The sequence below is a fragment of the Parambassis ranga genome, chromosome 17 (assembly GCF_900634625.1).
Source record: "Parambassis ranga chromosome 17, fParRan2.1, whole genome shotgun sequence".
Lineage (NCBI taxonomy): Eukaryota > Metazoa > Chordata > Actinopteri > Ambassidae > Parambassis > Parambassis ranga.
In genome coordinates, this window is record NC_041037.1 from 14,665,203 (window position 1) to 14,683,768 (window position 18,566).

Sequence of the window (18,566 nt, forward strand, 5' to 3'; positions counted from 1 at the left end):
TGGAGTGTTTAAAAACCACATTTCCCAAGATGCACTTCAGATTGCAGGAAGTGTCAAACTGTTCGATACATGTTCATTTACTGATTTAAGAATATAAGAAAAAATGTAATACTAATATTGGATGATAGTAATTATATTTATTTTAACAGTGTGTGTATGTGTTTTTAACGTGTGAGCCTTTATCTTAAAATGAAAACATTACAGAGGAGAAAGTGCAAAAAAATAAATTTCTCTTTTAGTCTCTTAATTTGGTTGGCAGTTTATTTAACATAGACAATAAAGTTTTGACAGCACTGTACACAAAACAATGAATGAAGCCCTTTGTATACAAGATGACATTGATGAAATGATGAATAGACCGCACTGGGGTGCGGTGAGGCAGCTTTATTTCTAATAGCACTATTCATACACCGGGCATTTCAAAGTGCTTTACAGAATACAGAGGTGCACAGCTAAAACATGGATCAGAACAAACATTTAAAATTCATCATTAAAACGAAAAGGTGCAGATAAAAGTGTTTTTTGCACAATGTTTTATTGTATTATTGACCAAGTCTACAAACTTTGGAATGATGCCTAACAGAACCCGAGAAGTCCTCTCGTACTGTTTATTTCATGTTCTAACAAAATGATCTTTTCAGCTGTTCACCACCCGCGAGTGGGAGTCCACTTCCCCAGCAGACGACCCTCAGAGTGCACATGGTATACAGGATGCATCGCTGCTGTCGCACATGACTGTAGGAGTAAAGAAAAATGTGAGACAAGAAGACAGCAACACAACAAACTCAAAGCTTTACTCCACATGGAATTGTACTGACATGGTAAGGGATCAGAGTGAGCAGAGAGCCCAGCGGGTATTTGCTGTAGTCCAGTGGCCCTGAAATAGGCTCGACTCGTCCATGCTCCTGGGTCATAGACAACAACCTGGAGGAAAAAACATCTCATCAAATCTGTAGTCCAACTTAAATCAACACTGAGAAAAGAGGAGACAGTATAAATACATTACTTGAGGTTTGGGTGCCCTTCAATCACAGCATATCCAGTGGGAAGTTTTCCAGCTCCGTCCAAACTGAGACGCAGGAGACAAGTTAACAGTGATCAATCAATACACAACAGTGCCGTAATGCAGTGGTGATTTTTAAAATGAAAATACCTGAGTCCACACCATCCGCAGTCAATCAGGAGCTGGTTCCTGTGGGGACAGTGTCCTATGACTCTGGTCAAAACCCTCACTGCGACATCCTCCAAAGAGCATGACCCAATCATGGACTGCTGCACATCTAAAATCCACCAAGAATATATTAAAAAAAACATTAGTGGTGATTTCATTTATTTTCTTATCAAAATTTACTCAGAAGACTACACAAATATATCTACATTCACACACCATAGAAGACATAGTTTCCAGGATGCACCTCGCTCAGCTGTGTCATGTCTTTGACTGGATGACTACAGGAAGGGGTGGAGCCGATGCTGGACTTACAGGTGATCCCAGCAGTTTTCAGTCTTAAAAAACAGATAGATAGATTTATAGATGAATTAAAAACCAAAATAAAGAGATTTGACCTGATCGTCTATGTGATAGGACACATGGTGTCTCACTTTTCCATGAACTGCAGAGTAAGGCTGGTGGTTTCCTGGGCAACAGCCTGTATTTGCTCCTCTCCTCTGCAGTTATAGGTGTTACCGCAATGAGCGTACACTCCTGTTAGCTCCACACCCTCAGTCTTAGCTATTGCTTCAGCCATTTGGAGCGCCTCAGGCTCTGAGTGCAGGACGCCGGCTGAGACAAAGAGCAAACACACAGTCAGTTGCAGCCCACAGCCTTACAGTCAGGCGGGCTTCTTGTTCCTGCATCACCTCTTCCATTGCCACAGTCCAGTTTCAGCCAAACGTGCCACTGCCGACCATCTTTGAGCGGCCTCTTTCTGAGCTGCTCCAGAGAATCAGGATGATCCAGTAAAACTTGGAAGAGATCCAGTCTCTCTGACAGGGCTGCACAGCGCTCTACCTAAACACACAAACACATATACTATATATATATATATATATATATATACTCGGAGGATGTCGAGTCATAATGACAAGCATGGTTGTACAAAGGATAAAAGAGAAAAAGACAAAACATCAGTGTGAGCACCTTATCAAAGGGAAGTGAGTATGCATAGAGGATGTCATCAAATCCATGGTCGGCATAGAAAGAGGCCTCAGCCAGTGTGGAAACCACTATGCACCTCCGCGATCCCCCCGTCATTATGTCAGCACACTCACTGGACACACACACACAGACACACAGACTCCTTTAGTATCTTGACCTGGAGGCATGTGTACATATGTGTGTGTGTGTGGATCCATACAGGGTTTTGTGGGTCTTCATGTGTGGACGAAGCTGGACTCCCAATTTCTGACAGCGTTCAATCATCCTCTGGGCATTTCTCTTCACTTTGTCCAGGTCCACCACCAAAGCAGGGGTACACAGGACTGACAGCGGCTCCCCCTCCATGCTGAGAGAACACACACACACAAAGACAAGTAACGCAATTAAATTCTTCTGCATAACTGACTCACACACCATTTCATCTCACTATTATCATGGTAACAACCAATAAACTTAGCTACATGCATATATACAAATGTGTGTAGTCCTGCAACAGCGCAGCTTATGTAATGTAAAAGACCTTTGAACTTTACTAAAGGTTTAAATGTCTGAACTTTGAACAGCTCGAAATACCCACTGCATGACCCATCAGACTACAGCCCACATAACTGATTTTTTGCACGATACAAACCACACAATATTATCAGCATATATTAACTTATCTTTTCTATATTGGAAGGCATAATTAACTGTAGCCATGTTGTCACACAAAGGGTAACGCAAAATGTGCGTAAAGATAGTACATCTAACTATGCAAACAACAAAAGACAAAGAAAGCAAAGGCCACATTTTACCTTTTAGAGGCAGCGATTCTCGCCGATGTATGAGCCTAAGAAGTTACTGTGGTCACATTACTACGGTGTCCTCGAATGGACAAACATCATCACGCAGCGAGCAGAGCTGCACCCGGCTGCAACTATCCCCACCCGCCTGTCTGTCTGTCTGTCTGTCTGTCCATTTACAGTACGCAATGCTTTTTCTTTATCTACATAAACAAGCGCTACATTGAGCTACCTCGTTGGATTCCAAACGTGTTAATATGAAAAACCAATAAATATTAAATTGTTTAGGGGAAAAATGGGAAACATTGGGGATTATGTTCATTACTAGAAACATGGTTTGACTCATTTTGTTAAATAGGAGTTTATTTCTGGTAACTTATTCCATTTGAAAGCTTGTCATTAAATTAGGATTTAGGGATTTTGCTGATTTCTGAAATTAATATAGAACAAAAGCATGTCACTGACTGTAGGCTTCAGAAAACTCCCAATATATAGCTGGCCATAGATGGCTATTTTCCTGCTAATTACAAAGTATATAAATAATTGATAATTAAATAACTTACTGTTGTTTTTTTAGATGAATTTCTGTCCAGCAGAGTGTAAAACAGAGAAACTTCCAAATGGAAAATAAAGATTACACTTCAGCCATGGAAAATGTATAATGTGGTGCATGCATGAATACCGGTGATGTTTTCCTTCTCTCATCTTGAGACACTTCCACACTCCTGTTACATTGGTTTAATAAGAAGAAGATAAATGAACACAGCCCAAAAATACCACATGTGTTGGGGTCACAACATAAGGCTTTATTTGGACATTTGGAATTTTTACAGATTTAGTTCTTTCAAATTTTTGTTGGTTTGTGAGTCAAAAACAACATATATGTGTGTGTGTGCCCGAGTGTGAACACAAATGCACAAGTGTTAAGTGTGTAGGAGATTTGTGTGTGTGTTTTTCCCTGGAAGAGACATGTCTAGATATATTTATGCCCTGAACAAACTACAGTAATTACAGCATAACATGATGTAAAAAAGATGGCTTTGTCCTATTTTTCTACTGTAGCACCTTTAATGTAAATACTGACTTTGTGTGTGTGTGTGTGTGTGTGTGTGAGAGAGAGAGAGAGAGAGAGAGAGAGACACGTTTCCACAGACTGAAAATCAATATTAAAAAAACAAAAAATAAAACAAAACCAAAAGCATAGCCTGTAATTTGCTTGGTACACATTCAATAATCGGGTTGTCTTTGGTTCTTTGACTGTAAGTGCTGACCATAGATGAAAAAATTGAAAGATTAACCAAATCATAACTGAATGTGTGTGTGTGTGTGTGTGGGTGTTTGTGTGTGTGGCTATTGTAAAAGAATTTTCACCCATAACATGTAGCCATCTCAGTGCCTTACATCCAGTTATGATAATGATCACAGAGCTGTGGTTGGTGCCTCTGTGTGTGTTTTTTACGTGTACTCAGGAGGAGCTGGTCCTTCTATGGATTCTACCTCTAGCTGTAGAGCATTACAGTTCCTCACTAGCATATCCAGCGGATAAAGCGCTCAAAGAACGAGGGCTTGTTCAGCGTGGAGTAATCAACTCCTCTAAAGATGGCCGAAGTGTCCCCTAGCGCCACCTTCTTCAGCACCTCTTCGTCGGTATCGGTTCCCATGGCGATCACTGTAGGAACACCCTCTGCTCTCTTCATTGCACTAACACCCTCCTCCAGCTGCTCACCGGCTGTGATGCCATCAGTGATGAACACAAATGCCACTTCAGCATTACGGCGTGACACACGACCACCACTCTACAAACACAGCAGCAAAGAAACAGTTCAACATTTCATGTTAGCTGAACCAACTTTTCCTGAACATGTAATATTTATCCTTAACTCTAATACTATCCAGGTTCACCACTCCAATATCATAAAAGCTGCAGCAATGGCACAGTTAGTTTTAGCATGCCTAACAGCCTCCACAAAGCTCAACAGTTAACCTCAAATAGTCTAACTATGACAAGTTTGAGTGAACCAGACTAAGAGTTTTGAGACCACCTGGTGCTTGGTGAGCAAAACACTGATAAAGTGATAAAGTAAATGTGTAAAGAGTGCACATTTGTGATACCTTAAACACCAGATTGTTGACAGCATGGATGATGGCGCTGCCCAAAGCTGAAGAGGAATCCATGTAGTTCACAGACGCCAGTGAATCTGCGATGACTGTTAGATCATGAGTGAGCGGGAACTCCACCTTCTGTTCCGTTGGGCTGCCGTACTGCAGCAGAGCCAAGCGGGCATTCCTCTCATCTGACGGGCCGCTGGCCAGGATGAGGCGGCGAGCCACATTCTCGATGAACTCTTTGGCCCTGCGGTGGTTCTCCAGTCCCATCCTCTCTGAACCATCCAGCAAGAACACCACATCCACTGGCCGCTGAACACAACCAGCCACAGCAGGCTCTGGAGAAGACACACACACACATAAATAACAAGGTCTTCAGTGAGCTACAGCTGGAAAGCAGATGCTCCACAATCAAAGCCAGCAAAAAAATATACTGTAACATGCTGTAATTCCATACATGCTGACTGCAGTCCAGCTGTTTGGACTGTCTTGGACCAGGCCTCATTAAGAAAGCACTGTTTTAGTTTGCTCTACCATTTTATTCTCTTGAGACAATATAAAAACAAGAGTACATTCCATTTTAGACGAAAAAAAACACTCTTCACATCGGCAAGTTGCAGTCACAGAGCTGACGCTGTAATTTGGTTAAAGTCACTCTGTGGTCATTTTCCTCTAGTCATCCTACTTCACAGGCAGAGCCACATGCGGAAAAACATGCACCAGTCATGGGCATACAACAGTTCCTTCAATGTCAGTGCTAAGTCAATTTACCAAAATATACACCGACTCACATACAGTAAACTGTGATATGTACTGTATGAATAAAACCAGATTGTTTCCACATGCAATAGCCTTTCACCAACATGAATCATTCACATGGAAAAAAAAAGTTAAGGCTGTAACCATGGATATGTGCAAAACAGCAAAAAAATGCCATCAGAGTGATTCAGCGAGCTTGTGATTCACAGTGGAAATGAGGCTTGGTCAAAGAGCCACTGTACAAGAGTAACATGAATGGCTCTACAGACAAATCTGCCTCCAACAAATGACTGACATCCTTCTTTCAATTTCAATGAAAAATGTTCCTCCACGAAGAAGTGATATGTAAATATTACTAACAGCACCACATGTAAATTCACATATATTCCAAGAGAAGTGCTAGCATCATTAACTTTGGTTCAACATATACAGTCACGCTTATTAGAGGACCAGCTTCATGTCATGCAATTCTTTTGCATCAGCCCAGGTGTATATGACACCTGCAGTTAAATAAATGCTCACGGTTTTAATATAATCTATTCCAGCAGTAAGCTTATTAGTGGCATCCATAACGGTGAGGTAGCACAGTTAGTATATTAGCATTAGCATAGTCCTATGGCTTTCTCTGGGTCTCCAATAATGTCTCCATAGACATATTTGAAGGAGTCGATGAACAGCTGGGTCCACTGCTGCCTGTCCTCTCCTTGGGCGAGTTTGGCTCTCTGGGCTGTGTACGCCATGGTTGCCACACCAACCCCATACTGCTGCTCGCTCAGGCTGTTCAGCAGGCTGGCCACCCCCTCCAAAGAGGTAGGGACCAGCGAGGGGCTCTCTTCCTCAGACAGTGGCTTCCAGGGGCCTGGGGTTTGCCCCACAGCCATGCCCCCTCCTGCAACAAGTGGGCGGAATAACATTGTGGGCAGGGGGGTCCCACAGAGACGATGCATCAACATAGCCAATTAATGGTGGCGGAGGTGTACCGAGTTGTATTAAGCTGTTAGATTGATCTTGATAATGACTGTGATTGCATCAAATCAAAGCAGATGTAAAAAAGTGGTTAGACCACAATGTGTCTAAATCCTTACATAATTTAATGGCGTCAGTATGCTCCAAACAAACTGGTCAGAAAGTAGAATTGTTTGTTTGGCCACCCTCAACAAAGTGTTTTACTCATGCCAACTTCTACACATAAAAAGAATGGAAAAAGTTCTAAAAACAGCAAAAGAATGTCTTCATTCAGAGGTTATCAAACAGTGATTGAGAAGATCTTCATTTGGAGCATATTGACCCAAGTACAACTGGCTCTGCAGGCTGATATGCTGAAACAGCAGGTAAAATCTCACACAAAGGCAAGATTACATGTTTCAAAATCTTACCTGATTTGCAAGGCAGCTCAGGGCAAACAATGAAAGGATCTAAGGTAAAGACAGAGACAATGTCAATGAACAAAATAGCTTCTTACGGTCCGTCAGAAAAACACAGTGCACATTATGTTTGTATGAGCTTACCTGGGCAGAGCACATGCTCAATCCTGTCAATGAACTCATCTGCCACGAGGTCTGCAAAGCGCCTCATGCCCATAACCCTGTTGTCCTTCTGGCATGCGATGCTCTTCAGACTCTCATTCTCCTCAATCTGTTCAAACATGTCTCCAATACCGATGGCACTCACATCAACAGAAGGATCCCTGAAGACAAATGCAAAACAAATAACAACAAATACAACAGTGAGATGATGTTTTGTTTTGTTTTTCATGAACCCCTTAATGTCAAGTAGACCCCTAGTATGGCACCTGCAGAGGTAGGTGAGCAGCTTGTCATCATCTCTGGGGTCAAAGCGTCCATCAGTGATGACAACAACGGTGACATTAGCTTTGGCTCTGCGGCTGTCCCTGATCAGGTGATCATAGGCGTACTTCAGAGCAGACGGAGTCCACGTTCCTCCTGCGATCCACTCCAAATTCTTCACTGCATCCTGAAGATTTTAGATTTTAGATTTTTCATGAAGAGTTACAGAAAGAATCATTACTGAGGGTGAACACGGAGAGGTGGATTTGTGGGTAATATCAAACATGAACATTTTCTTGGAGGTGGTGTCAGAACTGAGACATGCACACATATGTAATTGTGATGACAGACAGCACATGTACAGTAATCAGCTTTGATTAATTATGAAACATGCAGACACATCTGTGCTACAAATAAACATCAAAGACATTTATAATGAGTTGATGTCTGCATCTGTGTGTGTGAGGGAGACCTTGAAAGAAGACAGTGAGTCGATCTTGGAGTCGTTGAGTCGGATGGCCTGGAAGGTTCCATTGTGGCTGTACTGAACCACTCCCACCCTGGTGCCTGGGATCACAAGCAACTCTGTTAGTATGTGTGTAATTTTGCAGTTTTGTAGTTGCACAGGTATATCTACCTGTCTCAGATTGAGGATCTTTGGCAAAGGATCCAAGCCTGTTGATGGTGTTGATGACAAAGTTCTTCTCCAGGGTGAAGTTGGTGAGACCCACAGACTCTGAGCTGTCAATAACAAACACAAGGTCCAGGGCCCCGCAGCGCTTCTCACAGTCTGCAGAAGAAAAAGCAGAAGGGTAAGGATCTGAGGGTGTTTTTAGATCATCAAGTAACCACCAGTAGTAACTAAACTCACCACAGCAGCCACATGTCTCTCTGACATAGTTCATGACATCACATTCCTGCAAGCAGAGACAAAAAATATCCATCATATTCTCTGTGTGTCTTTGTTGATGGGATAAACCTCTGATCGAGTGTTCTTACAGTGAGGCCAGGATCCCCCTCGGGCCCAGGATCTCCCTGCAGAGTAAGATACCACATAAAATCACACCCTTTGTCCACACTATGTTATTATGTAGGACTATACCTCAGCACATGTGCAATTTTTATGCACTTACATCACGCCCAGGCTCTCCTCTTGGTCCTCTTCGTCCTGGTTCACCCGGAGGCCCTGGCTCACCCTGTTGCACACAAAGAAATTCAATAACTACAACTTTCTATCGACTGGTCAAACACATCCAGCGTTAAGATTACTCACAGGCTCTCCAGAAGGTCCTTTGTTTCCAGGCTCACCCTTTTGACCGCAGTCTCCTCTGCCGCCACGAGGTCCTCGATTGCCCTTATCTCCTCTTTCACCCTGTAATATATCTGTTTCAGCTATGGGCACCATGGAACATATGCAGAGTTGTATTGTGTTGTATGTGTATGTTACCGATGTTCCTCTTTGTCCAGGATAGCTAAAACCAGGTCTTCCAGCATCTCCCTGAGTAGAACCCAAGCCAACAGTTAACACAGAAACAAGAAGGTGCTCTCAGCGATTTAAACACACATTTACACACCTTTGGTCCAGGCTGTCCAGGCTCTCCTCTCGGTCCAGCATCACCAGGGTCACCTCTGGTACCCTACAATACATGGTGCAAGATGGATGATATCTCTTAAGGGTACATTTTTGATATGACTTTAAATGTAACTCACGTTTTTCCCTGGCTCTCCTGCCACCCCTGGGGGTCCCCTCGGTCCTGGCAAACCACTGTCTCCCTGTTTGAAATTGAGGTCAGCTGTCATATTAGATTGGTTGTGTGGTTTTATGCAGGCAAAATAATAATTAATGGCAGAACACAGCTCTTCCTACCTTTGTTCCTTTGTTTCCTGATTCACCTGTAAGTCCTCTCAAGCCCTCTGGCCCCATTTCACCCTGAAACACAGTACAATCAGCCTTCAGCCCTCTAGTGGTGAAAATGTTAAGGACACTCAGAGAGAAACAACAAATGTAATCAAGTGTAAATAAGTTTAACTGAAAAAAATTCTGTCCATGACCTGTCTACCTTTTCTCCTGCACCACCATCAGGCCCTTGGGACCCCTTTGGGCCATAGTCTCCTCTTCTCCCCTACAAAACAAGAGATTGACAGCCATAAGATAATATACAGCATAGACATGTAGGTTGTTTCGTTGTATTTGAATCAGGCATACTTACTGCCTCGCCTTTGCCTCCTGGACGCCCGGGGGTTCCCTAAGAAACACAGTGCACTGATAAGCCACTTGATGCATGTGAATGAATGAATGTATTTGTGTGTAGCAGTGCAGCTTACTGGGCTTCCTTTCTGTCCAGGATTGCCAGGTGATCCAGAGCTTCCCCTGTCTCCCTGCAGATGAAACATATGAGTTTAGCCTTTTGGCTACAAAATAATTTAAACATGACCACCGAGCTTCTCTGTGTGAGAATATAATCAGAGACATCCTTCTGTTTACTTTTGGTCCAGAATCTCCAACTGGGCCGGAGGGACCTGATCTTCCAGGGCGTCCAGGATCTCCCTAGAGACAAGCAAGCAGATATTAACCACAGGCTGGATGGATTGGGTGATGGATGTTACAATAAATAAAAAGGGTACTTTATCTCCAGCAGTTCCAGGGAGACCACGTTCACCGACGTCTCCAGGGTGACCATCAGGACCCTGCAGACCGTCAAACACAGACCATAAATGCACCACTACACAGTGTATGTAATGAAGGTCGAAACGCATGGAGTGTCACTGTACTCTGTCGCCTGGGTCTCCTTTGCAGCCTGGAGCGCCAATCCGCCCAATTTTTCCCTAAAAACAAAAATAACTATGTTACAAAAGAATCCAAAGACAGATCCTCCTTTCAAAATAAGAGACCTTCAGGAATTTCTATTTTCTTTTACCTTCTGGCCATCTGTCCCGTTGCGTCCTGGAATTCCAGCCACACCCTAACAACAAAAAACAGAGACAATTAGAGGACAGAGACAAAATGCTTCCCACTTACTTTACTTATTAACACTTACCTTTTTCCCCTGAGTTCCAATCTCTCCCTGTGGTCAGACAGATCAGAGTTCAGCATTAGCCTATTAGCATTAATCTAATGCCTGAATATTGCTTTTAAGAAAAAGAAACATGTCTCACCTTCTCGCCTTTAAGACCTGGTTCTCCCTACAGAGAGGAAAAAGAGAGAATAAAACATCACTATACATGGCCTCAGACAGAAACTCTATACTATACTACAAGTTATGCTTTGTCCTTACTTTGATACCAGGCTGACCGATGGGACCCTCAATACCAGGGTCTCCTGGGCGACCTTTTTCTCCTTTTGGTCCTGGGTCACCGTTGTCTCCTTTGGCTCCCTGCAATCAGTGAGTTTGAGGAGGATGTAAGTGACTGGCCTGTAAGTGCTTTGTTTGTGTGATGTTTGTGTAAAACTCACTTTCTGCCCTCTGTGCCCTTTTGCACCAGAAGGTCCTGGTGTCTCCAGGCAGGACACACTGTAACACTGTGTTAGGTGGGACATGAAGACAGACAGTCAGTGATGATGCAGGAGGTTGGTCCAGATCCTGAATATTTCTCTGATCAGTGTCTTACCTCGGTATATGCCAAATGTTTCTGTGGACACACAAAAAAAAAACAGCCCATGAGCTGCAGAGTCTAAGGTTTGGTTTCATTTGTGAGTGTGTGTTTGTGTGTTACCATTGTCTTGATGATGCGGTCAATAGTTTCTGTGTGTATGACAGCTCTGCCCTGGCTTAGATCCACAGCCTTGAAATCCCTCCTGTAGACCATGGCTGGAGAGTTGGCGATCTCCTTCAGTGCAGTCTCCTCAATGTTCTGTGATGCAGCCACAACAAAAATCCGGATGCCTTTATCACGGGCCTCCTCTGATGACACCTTAATACCTCCACACGGGTTTCCAGTCACATGACCATCGGTGACAACCACAGCAAAACGGAGAGCTCGGGACTGCGACTTCAGCATCTCCGCTGTCATGGCTTTGATTGCACAATCAGTGTAGGTGCCTTTACCCAGGTAACGGATTCCCCTGACACGCTGGAAACATGAATGAGTTGACATGAATTATTTTTTGCGGAAAAACACTTACATGTTAAGTGTGATAAATAATTCACTCACAGTGATGAAATCATTAGTGGATATAATGGGGCTGAACACATCCTGTGTCTGGGAATAGTGCAGTCCACCGATGTTCCAGTTGATCTGCACGACACCCCTGATTTTCTCACCCTTCAAACTCTGTGCAAACTGCTCCGCAAATTGCTACAGCAACAAGACAGAAAACATTATACAGCCACATCACATGTTGCCATTCAGAATTACGGACACTATTTTACATCATAAGGTTTAAGTAAGAGACATAATGAGGAACCTTGATGCTTTCCACCAGTGATCCAGGGGGCGACTCCTGCAGGGCGATGGTCTCAGATGTGTCTATGGTGAAGTACACCTCTATGGGGCATTCTTCCTTCTCTAGAGGGCAAACACAAACAAATGCAAACCTCTATGAAAAATCATAAAACATGTTTTATCAGGTAGTTATCAGGTAGTTAACTTTGCGTTTTAAGAGTTCAGCTTAATGACACTCACTGCCACACTCCACTTTCTGGCCGTGAGTCAGGGCTCCAAAAAGAAGACAGATCCCGATGACCTGTAAGCCCAGCATCTTCCTCTGCTCCTGTCTGATACACACAGGACACAACACACACACATTAAACACACAAACACAAAAGAACCAAGGAAATGTCTTATAAAAAAGGCTGCAGACATATGCAAAGATTTAAAACCTAATCAAGGAACCAAAGAGGGGAGAGAGGAGACACAGAATATAAGAATCTCTGATAGCTAAGGTTTGTCAGTTCTCACAAAAAAACTCACTTCTTTATCTTGACGCTGAATCTGGTGTCAGTTTAAGAGTCCCAGAAACAAATGTGTGACTATTGCCCAGGGAGCAAAATGGCTGCCACACAGTTACATAACAGTTTTGATGGATTTCATGGATCTTCTAATGGTATTTAAAGACACAAAAGGAAACAATAAAAACAAGAATGAATTTCTGGTGCCAGGATTTCCTACAATATTACAGTTTCTGTGTAAAAACAGACACCTTTTTAAACAACGTACTAAATTACAAACATAAACTGAAGCTCGATGAAAACCAACTGAACTTGTACATGCCAGTGAAAGCTGAGAGTTAAAATGGCAGTGATTATCATATCATAACACTGCATCCTTTCAAGTCATAAAAAGTCAAAATATTCTTTGTTCTTTAGTGACTGCATAAACATAAACATGTGGCTGTATAATTAGCCTCAGATTTTCTTTAACCAAACATTTTTCACTACACCTCAGTTTGCTGCCCTCCAGAGGATTTCTGGGCTTTTGCATCAAACCTGCAGGGTTTACTGGCTGTAATGGCCAGATTAAATTGGGCATTGGCCCAATGCACTCTGTGCACTTTGGTGAGAAGATTGTAAGTGCAGGTCCCAGTAAAACTTTTCCCACAACAAATTTGTGCTAATCATAATAGCGCAAACCAACTGGCACCTTTTGGATGTGGGACCTCTGAGACAACTTTAGTCTGGAGAAACTTTTTTTAGGGTTTAAAACAAGTGCTTTTGAACTGGAGGAATACATAACAAGGACATCATTGTACTAAAGGTGACTGTTGGAACATATGAATTCAGCACCAGAAAATGTCATTAAAGAAACATATAAACATCAGTAACAAATGTCACCTTACAAGCAACAACTCTTCATGTTAGTCTGAAAAATGAATAGAGAGGCACAGGCTTTATTTAGCCTGTATGTGACACTGTTACTGCTACATGACTTATGCTGTATATGTCACTTCAACATTCCAAAGCAAGCAGGAAAAAGAAACACCCTTTAAGGTTTGTAGTTCACAGAAGAGCACAATATGGAACCGGTCTGTGTCCACATGACAGTGATGTAAAAAAGCTTTACATCGGTCATGTTCCCATCACATTCATCAACAGCTTGAGACTCCATCAGTCTACATACAGAAAGTCTGCACCCTCACAACTGGAAAGTAGCTGCCGTCATCTTAAGAAGAATCAATTTGATCTCATTTCTATGCTATGATCATTTTTTCACAGTTAAATAACATTCTGTTTATATAGCAATGTTATAGCATATGTGGAAAACTATTCGAGACTATTGGAGTCAAATCCTAATAATAAAGCCTAATAGTAAGGATATTTCCACACTGATTTAATGTCATTTCAAACTTGGGACACCTCCCAGCACACGGTTTGCTGTGGCTCCCTCTAGCGGACAGACAGCTGCGGAGGAGTCGCTCCTGCAGATGTTCCCACTTCTGTCCGCGCCACGAGAATGAGTGGAAGCACAGCATTTTACCACTGCACAGGTGAACACCATACATCAATATAGACAACAGATAACAGACAGAGCCCAGAAGAAAGTTTGTGTATATCCAGACGAGCAGCAAGCTCTCTCCAAACTTGGCTCACAACACTGTGGTGCGCCCGAGAAACATCCTCAATTTTAGTTAATCGGAGGGCGTTTTAAAGCAGAAAACGTGGAACAGGAACACAAATCAGCAAAGGCAGAAGTACTTGGTAGAAATGTGGAGACGGACCAACAAATTGTTGTGCAAATGTTGTGCGTAAAAGCGCAGCTTACCCGAACCTCTTTACAACTTCAAAACTTGGTAAGCCTCGGATCCTCCGTTGATTAACTCCTCATCTCCACAGAAAGGAAAGCCGAGAAAGAAAGAATAGGGACTATGGGAGGACAAGTGGGATATAAAGCCCTGGATGCGCGTTTACTTCCCGCAGCAGAGCTGTCCGATCGCCCTCCTGTCCCGGTTCAGCCCCAGCGCAGGCACTGATCCCTCCTACTCCTTCTTTGTGCGCAAGGACGCATCTCAGTGCGAACAGCTCTCCGCTTGGAGGCGCCGTGGCTCCGCTGGAGCACGTGTGGGCGCGCGTGCGCGTGTTGCCCTAATGCTACTTCCGTGCACCATTAAAGTGTAGCTGGACACTCTCTCCCTAAACTCCACAGAGTGTAATGTCCGTTTGGCAACTACAGACGTGACCATTTTTATGGATGTGGCCTTCGGTGGAACACATGGCGCAACCCTGGGGACACGCTGAGCTTTCATGTCCCCGAGACAGAGCATTGGAGGTTTTTTACAGATAATCTCATACAGGTGGCCGGTCACAATGAAAAAGAACAGGGCACACACACACAAACCCCTCCTTGCTTGTGGCCTGTTTGCAATTAGTAGGCGAATGAGTGGAGTTTATACCTGGTGTAAACACTGGCAGCCTGTCCATAAGTCTGCCCAACATGTTTATACGTCTGTAGGTGCTTCAATAACCCATCTGCCTATTTGTAAGAGTTTTTGTGGGAGGTCTGGCTTTTATAGGCTTTTCCCTCTGCGCACACACACACACACAGACACACTTACACTTACGCCTACATTTACATTGTCAGAGTATAAGGCATTTTAGTTCATCACTGCTGATTACTGCATGTAGAACAGCCCATGCAGTCACCAGCAACACTACCACTAATGTGTTATCCAGCCCACAAATGCAGGAGGCAGGTCAGAAGCAGGCTTCAACATCCAAGCCCATATCCACTACATGATAAGTCCTCACCCTGGAGATGAAGAGGCCAGTTGGATGGCTGAACTGAAGATCATGATGGGGAAACAAACAGGAAATAAGGGGGAAATAGAAGCCATATCATAAGTAAAAACTTCAGTTTCATGTGTCTGAAGCTGTTGTGCGCTACAATCATTGGCAGCTGGAGGTGGGACAGCAGTCAGCATTGTGCCAAGTACAGAGATGAAAAGAAGTGCTGAGACAGAGAAGAAGAAGAGGAGGAGGAGGAGGAGGAAGAGAAGAAGGCCAGCCAGCTGCTGACCAGAGTTATTACTAAGAAGCTCTTCATTCTCCTTGGCCAGAGAAGGTTTTCCTTAAAAAGAGAAGTGAAGAGTGGAACAATGTGTGTGTATGTGATGGAGAGATGTGGAGGTTGGAGGGAAGTGGTGGTGGTGGGGTGTTCTGGTCTCTCTTAAAACTCTGACTCATAGAATAGGAATGACCTTCCTCCCAAATAAGAGTAAACCCGTTTCTGCCTCCCTCTCTCTCTCTCTCTCTCTCTCTCTCTCTCTCCCTCTCTGTCTCTGTTCCCACTTTTTCTCACACACTCTTTATTTTTTTTTTTTTTTATTTCTCTTACAAAGGAGCGTTTCAGTCTGAGGGGATTTCTGCAGAACCAGTTCCAGAATTAAAAATGGCTCTGCTCCTCAAATATTGTTTTTTTTCTTTTTTTTTCACACATTTCCACAGAAAACGTTTAAGGACGGACTGAGGTCACTTCATTCACAGTTGAAAAGAGGAGAAAACAAAATATGAATGCATAGTCTAACAGTCTAACAGCAGATCCAGGTTCATGCTATTTGTTATCAGCACAGATACTCACTGTGACAGTGAGGTTAGCAAGAGTTCCTACCAGATCTCTTCAACTGTGTGTGTGTGTGTGTGTGGCAGTGACACAGCGACCGAGATGTTTTCCAGAGCAGCTCTTGAAATCTGAAAAGATATATGTAAGAATAAATACCAAGACTTCACATTTAAACATTAGATAAGTTCACATTGGAGTTTCTCTCGATTTTCTTCGCTCCTTTTTAGAATCTTTCCCCTCCTTTTCTCCAGATGTGTGTTCTGTTCAGACAAGGCAGCTGGGAGTCGTTACCTCAGTGCACACACACACACACACACACACAGAAAAAGATTGTGCACAAATTGTGCAAGATTATGGTCAAGTTCTTGTGTAAAAGTTATGTAATTACAAGTGAATTTCTTCAGAAAAGGGTTGTGTGGAGGTCTGAGAGTCAGAGAGGTCCAAAGCTTCAGAAAACAGGAGGAGAGAGGAAACTGCAGAAGAGCCAAGACACATTTTATGGACCAGTCCCCCCCCTTGCACACACACATGCAAACACACAGAAAAAAATTGTGCACACACTGTCCAAATTTATGATCAATTCCATGCACAAAAGTTTTGTTGTTACGAGTGAATTTCTTCGGAAAAAGGTTGTGTGGAGGTCTGAGAGTGAGAGAGGTCCGAAGCTTCAGAAAACAGGAGGAGAGAGGAAATTGCAGAAGAGCCAAGACACATTTTTGAGGACCAGTCCCCCCCCTCTGCACACACACACACACACACACATGCATGCATGCATTGGTGTAAATCATGCACAGAAACATGACATGAAAACAAGACACACCCATGCGCATGTACACACACACAAACAAACACATGTGCTAAGTGCAGCTCAGGCTTTATATTTTCATGATTAACTGTGACACATGAGGAGACGTGTCAAACAGACACAGAGTCTGTCAGAGTCTGTGCATGTGTGTCTACACACAGAAAGTCAACATCAAACCAGTGGCTCCAAAGCCAGGGTCACAAGGGAGGAAAATGTTAAGCTGAGGCAGTTCTGTAGAAGTCCAGCTGCAGTGTGGAGATTTAATATAAAACATGTGACTGATTAAACAACAGAAAATGTAACTTTTTAACATTTTATTTTCTGCACACTGATTTAAAAAGTGATCAAATGTTCTTCTCCACAGGAGGAATGTTATAAACTTCGTCTCACCTCTGTAAAGGTCAGATGTCAGGCTCTGCTGCAGTGCAGCCCTGTGTTGCTCAAGGGTACTTCGACAGGCTGCTACATGCTGTTATACTGGCCTCAACTTCAGACTGGATACAACACTGTTAAACAGCTATTCTGTGCTATAGCAAATCTATCCTTTTTACAACCTGGGTCATATCTGTATACATGTTTACTTGTAGTAATTAGAATAATAAACTAAGATAATAATAAGACTTAAAAAACAAACAAACAAACAAAGACGTGTTCTTTGGTTTATAGGATAAAAAGTTGTCCTAGTGCTCGTAATGTTTGTAATAATCTGTCATATGCAGTAAAATTGACATCCCATATAACAGCAACAAGCGTGCCCCCATGAATAAATAAAAACATGAATGAAGCTGATGAACAGAATATCATTAGTACCTTACGGCTGGTTGTCTCCATGCAGGAAGTTGTAGTTTAAATCCATGTCTGGGGGTGTGTTTACATGCACAACAAAGTGTGCTAATTATGGAAGTCTGTCAAAATTGACTCACATTCAAAACCACCCCCAAGTGGTCTTTTAAAGAACTGCAGTTTATTACATAGACTTTCCTGTTGGCTCAATTAGCACAAAACATATCTCTGTACTGCTCTAAATGTATATACATGTATTGATCTGTTGATTGATCGAGGTATCTTCATGCCAACATTGATGAACGGATCTCAGTAAACTGGCTTTGGAAGCTGCAGTCTGTGTGTGTGTACAGACAAATGTGAGCAGAGACATTTTGGTGTAGCAACCTTTATTGAAGGACCTCTTACAACACTACTGAGGCTGTGCACCCCCCAGGTAAATATATCTTCTTTAACAACATGGGTAGAGGCTGATACACTGAAACTAATAGCACCACAGATAATAATGACAGTTCAGTCACCTAGAGCCACTAATGACAACAATAATGTGGATCGTACAGCTGGGAGACCTTAAAGGTGTAGCTCACTGATGACAAAGTTGTGTGTGTGTGCGTGTGTGTGTGTTTGGTCTATCATGTTATATGAGCCCAGTTTAACTGTTTATGGAACAGTCGCTCAGGGCTACACATAAAAATCCACACAAGTACCTGTGAATGACACACACACACTTCACTGGGATACACAGACACACATGTTGAGTCCAGCTGTCCTCATTAGTAACAGGTGATGCACTGACGGCTCGCCTTCCTGTTTGGCCTGTTGTTTTGGTGATCTCATAACATCACTTTCAGATGATGTTGAGTGCGAGTTTTCACTTTAACCACTTCTACTTA

The 18,566-nt window shown here is 42.9% G+C and overlaps 2 protein-coding genes across 4 annotated transcripts; both read right to left on the reverse strand.

Moving 5' to 3' along the window:
• Window positions 1-260: 260 nt before the first annotated feature.
• Window positions 261-3,082, reverse strand: LOC114450079 (D-threo-3-hydroxyaspartate dehydratase). 2 transcript variants are annotated; one of them, XM_028427984.1, is made up of 10 exons: window positions 2,953-3,082; window positions 2,358-2,504; window positions 2,141-2,270; window positions 1,861-2,011; window positions 1,603-1,783; window positions 1,388-1,506; window positions 1,154-1,280; window positions 1,007-1,069; window positions 819-924; window positions 261-735 (listed from the first exon to the last, which is right to left on the reverse strand). In XM_028427984.1, exons 2-10 carry the CDS (start codon window positions 2,501-2,503, stop codon window positions 646-648), a joined length of 1,113 nt encoding a protein of 370 aa, XP_028283785.1. In that variant the 5' UTR covers window position 2,504; window positions 2,953-3,082; the 3' UTR covers window positions 261-645. The 2 variants fall into 2 exon arrangements, with proteins under 2 accessions (XP_028283785.1, XP_028283786.1); XM_028427985.1 differs by lacking the exon at window positions 2,953-3,082 and adding an exon at window positions 2,632-2,670.
• Window positions 3,083-3,723: 641 nt separating this feature from the next.
• Window positions 3,724-14,507, reverse strand: col6a2 (collagen, type VI, alpha 2). 2 transcript variants are annotated; one of them, XM_028428362.1, is made up of 32 exons: window positions 14,292-14,507; window positions 12,216-12,307; window positions 11,998-12,098; window positions 11,745-11,888; window positions 11,307-11,663; window positions 11,202-11,222; window positions 11,047-11,112; window positions 10,868-10,966; window positions 10,749-10,775; window positions 10,631-10,657; window positions 10,511-10,555; window positions 10,365-10,418; window positions 10,218-10,280; window positions 10,078-10,140; window positions 9,918-9,971; window positions 9,803-9,838; window positions 9,653-9,715; window positions 9,460-9,522; window positions 9,303-9,365; window positions 9,167-9,229; window positions 9,040-9,090; window positions 8,866-8,964; window positions 8,726-8,788; window positions 8,592-8,627; window positions 8,464-8,509; window positions 8,230-8,382; window positions 8,065-8,159; window positions 7,598-7,779; window positions 7,314-7,492; window positions 7,182-7,220; window positions 5,053-5,384; window positions 4,467-4,736 (listed from the first exon to the last, which is right to left on the reverse strand). In XM_028428362.1, the coding sequence occupies exons 2-32, from the start codon at window positions 12,289-12,291 to the stop codon at window positions 4,467-4,469; spliced, it is 3,030 nt and encodes a 1,009-aa protein (XP_028284163.1). In that variant the 5' UTR covers window positions 12,292-12,307; window positions 14,292-14,507. The 2 variants fall into 2 exon arrangements, with proteins under 2 accessions (XP_028284164.1, XP_028284163.1); XM_028428363.1 differs by lacking the exon at window positions 14,292-14,507 and having other exon boundaries at window positions 3,724-4,736; window positions 12,216-12,291.
• Between the last annotated feature and the right edge of the window lie 4,059 nt (window positions 14,508-18,566).

Bases quoted from the DNA above. Each gene is read 5' to 3' on its own strand.
- LOC114450079 (XM_028427984.1), bottom strand. From the start codon at position 2,503: ATGGAGGGGGAGCCGCTGTCAGTCCTGTGTACCCCTGCTTTGGTGGTG. The intron at 2,271-2,357 runs GTATGGATCCAC...GTGTGTGTCCAG, and splicing joins ATGAAGACCCACAAAACCCT to TGAGTGTGCTGACATAATGA. The intron at 1,070-1,153 runs GTATTTTCATTT...CCTGCGTCTCAG, and splicing joins TGCGGATGGTGTGGACTCAG to TTTGGACGGAGCTGGAAAAC.
- col6a2 (XM_028428363.1), bottom strand. From the start codon at position 12,291: ATGCTGGGCTTACAGGTCATCGGGATCTGTCTTCTTTTTGGAGCCCTG. The intron at 10,967-11,046 runs GTGAGTTTTACA...CACTGATTGCAG, and splicing joins AAGGGCACAGAGGGCAGAAA to GGAGCCAAAGGAGACAACGG. The intron at 8,383-8,463 runs GTGAGTTTAGTT...TTTCTTCTGCAG, and splicing joins AGAGACATGTGGCTGCTGTG to ACTGTGAGAAGCGCTGCGGG.